The 2,833-nt window shown below is 40.0% G+C and overlaps 1 protein-coding gene across 1 annotated transcript in view; it reads left to right on the top strand.

The window, feature by feature from the left end:
• Positions 1-2,667: 2,667 nt before the first annotated feature.
• The window catches only part of LOC137999782 (uncharacterized), a 6,605-nt gene continuing 6,439 nt past the window's right edge, over positions 2,668-2,833 (top strand). The window contains exon 1 of the mRNA XM_068845689.1: positions 2,668-2,833. This exon is cut by the window's right edge and continues 6,439 nt beyond it. Coding sequence (XP_068701790.1) covers positions 2,683-2,833 — 151 coding nt within the window. The 5' untranslated portion in view covers positions 2,668-2,682.

Genomic DNA, 2,833 nt, shown 5'->3' with positions numbered 1-2,833 from the left:
TTACATCTCGTTATGATGGCCTATCTATCGAAATTAGCGCATTTTTCCCTTGCCTTTTTCTCCGAAACAAGGTCGATGACCCTCCAATTTTTTTTCATTTTTGGAATAAGTAATTTATGACCTAACTTTAGGCGAGAAATGAAACAAATTTCAACCTGGGAAGATTTTCGCCCGAACCTCCCCGCGAACCGCCCGCGATCCCGCGATCCTCCCCGGGGAGGATCGCTGGCGCACCGAGACACCGACGGCTGGAGGCTGAGCCTAGTCCTTAAAGAGCACGAGACATTTTTGTCAACACGGATGCCAAGTAGCCGAGGTGAAACTGGGTCGAAACCGGCGTCTGTGACTTGACTTGTTTGCGTTAAGCATGTCGCGTCAGTAAAGTAAGTAAGTAAAATCCTTTATTTACCAATGTAAAACACGATTAGAGTCTAAGCACTACATGCTTGAGGGGTCGTGTATCTAATTAATTATCTAATTATCTAATTTCCTACTGAAAAATGAATGAAATATAGGAAATTAATTTACTTTATCGAAAATCTGATTTCCCTAAACATCGGACTAGATTTTGCCTTTGAATAAAATTGTTTAAAATTACAAGAATCTGAAACACAGTTCCACAGTACAGCTCCTCTGTAACAGACAGAATTTTTCATGAAATAGGTGGAAAATCGAGGAACGACGGCCTTATTATGTCCTCTTAAGTTATACGGACTATTACGCCATACAACTAAATCCGAAATCATTGTTGGCATATTATCTTTGGCAATGTCATAGAATAGTTTGACAAGGCTTCGTTTACAAACATCATAAATCGAGTCCCATTGTGTGAGTTCCATAACTTGAACTGATGGTGTGTCTCGCGGCAAATTAAAAATTAGCCTTCCGGCTCGACAGTGCAGTGCTTGCAGGGATTTGATATAATCCAGATTGTTACAGTTCTCCCAGATAGCGATACCGTATGTCACTGAAGGGAGAATAGGTCAAGAAGCGATTTTCTCTAAAGAAAAGAGCACTTTTTCAAAAAGTTCAATTTCTTGACAAAGTTGTTCCTTAATTCCTTAAGATGATTCGCCCAAGTAAGCTTCCTGTCGATAGTAATGCCCAGCAATCTTGTAAGATAGACCCATGCAACGTTGACATTTCCAATGGTGATAAAAGGGAGTGGACCAGTGAAGGATTCCCGGTGGAACAACATCACTTCACATTTTGAAGAGTGCGGTGTTAATGAGTTAGTCATACATTTCCGTAACATGTTTCAACACCATGTCTGATATACACGATTCAGTGAGCGGTCTTGCGGTATCGCTAGTTAATTGTACAAAAGTGTTGATTCTTTGTAGCCTTTCTTAATACTGAATTATGACTTCTTTAAGAAAGACAAGAGATGTGCTTTTTCAGAGCTACGATCAAAAGTTGATTTCAGAGGATGAACGTATTGTTTTATTGGAAGAGTTTCTTTCGTAAATAATAGGAATTAGAAAGTTGATTGTCCAGCATTAGCAGGAAAACAACAAAAATCAACCAAAAAAGCGGAGTTATTGCACCTAAAATGAACTTACCTTCTCGCGTTTTTGTTTTTCATAGCCAGCTTTGAGGTCTGTGACGTGTGACGTCACTTTCTCTGCAAAATCACTTCCGGTCGCCGTCTGTGTTGACAAAAACGTCTCGTGCTTTTCTCGTGCTTTTCAATTATGTCAATGATTCAACCTCGTCCCCAGGGTCTTCTCCTCTGCGATTTTCAAAATGGCGGCTCGTCTGGAGAAGACCCTGGCCAACGCTGAACTAACACCTTTGTTGATTAGCCCATTCATACGAACACGCTGATTGGTTTAAATACATTCTAAAGAAATATGGCGGAAGTAGCGAGTGTTTACACGAAAAAGAAAGGGCTTTAGGAGGTTGATTGCAGTTCAGTTCAAGCGATGTTGAATCAAACTGCCATTAACGATTCGAAAGGTGAATCTCTTCCGTTTTATTTTCATTTAAAAGATGTAACCTATACCATAGAAGTAGAAATAAGCCCGGGAAAATATATATAACGAGCGTGTAAACTTAGATCTGCTGTGTAATAATTTCTCCATCATACTTGATCAAAATTTGGTAGGGTTTATGACGTCATCACTTGGCTAATTTGCATATTAAAAAAACTTGAATATCTCCAGAACAAAAAGAGATATTTGAAAATGGTAAACAGCATTCTTCTTCTCGTACAGACTACGTGTTTATGTGCCAAAATGGCTTCGATAGGGAAGATTCAAATTTCGTCACAGTAGCTGAGTTTTTCTCTTTGATGTTCAATCTGATTTCAATGGCAGTTAAATAAAGTGAGTACGAAAGTCGAATAAACTTACAAATGCTCACAACGTTGTATTGAGATACTTTTTTGGATTTTTGTACACGTACTTTTATAGCGCAAAAGTCCTGCTCCAGAATTAAAACGTCCGTAAAAATATTTCATCTTACTGCGAAGCCACCACTGCCTCGTGTACAAAGCGTTCTTTCACCGGTGTTCTTTTCTCAAAATATCACGTGATAAAAATCTCCAAGATTTTTGGAGATTTTGTACCACGTGAGTTCAGCGTTGGCCAGGGTCTTCTCCAGACGAGCCGCCATTTTGAAAATCGCAGAGGAGAAGACCCTGGGGACGAGGTTGTGATTGTGCTCGCGTGATCACTAATCATGGCGGCGACCATCTCATCCTTACCGGACGAGTGTCTTGAAAACATTGTTTCATTTGTTGATGATCCGTTTACTTTTGGCAGCATCGCTCTGACCTGCAAGCGATTTCTTCGAATGACCGAAAACGATAGAAGAGTCATGCATACGAACC

The sequence above is a fragment of the Montipora foliosa genome, chromosome 4 (assembly GCF_036669935.1).
Source record: "Montipora foliosa isolate CH-2021 chromosome 4, ASM3666993v2, whole genome shotgun sequence".
Taxonomy (NCBI): domain Eukaryota; kingdom Metazoa; phylum Cnidaria; class Anthozoa; order Scleractinia; family Acroporidae; genus Montipora; species Montipora foliosa.
This window is presented reverse-complemented; position numbering and strand designations above follow the sequence as displayed.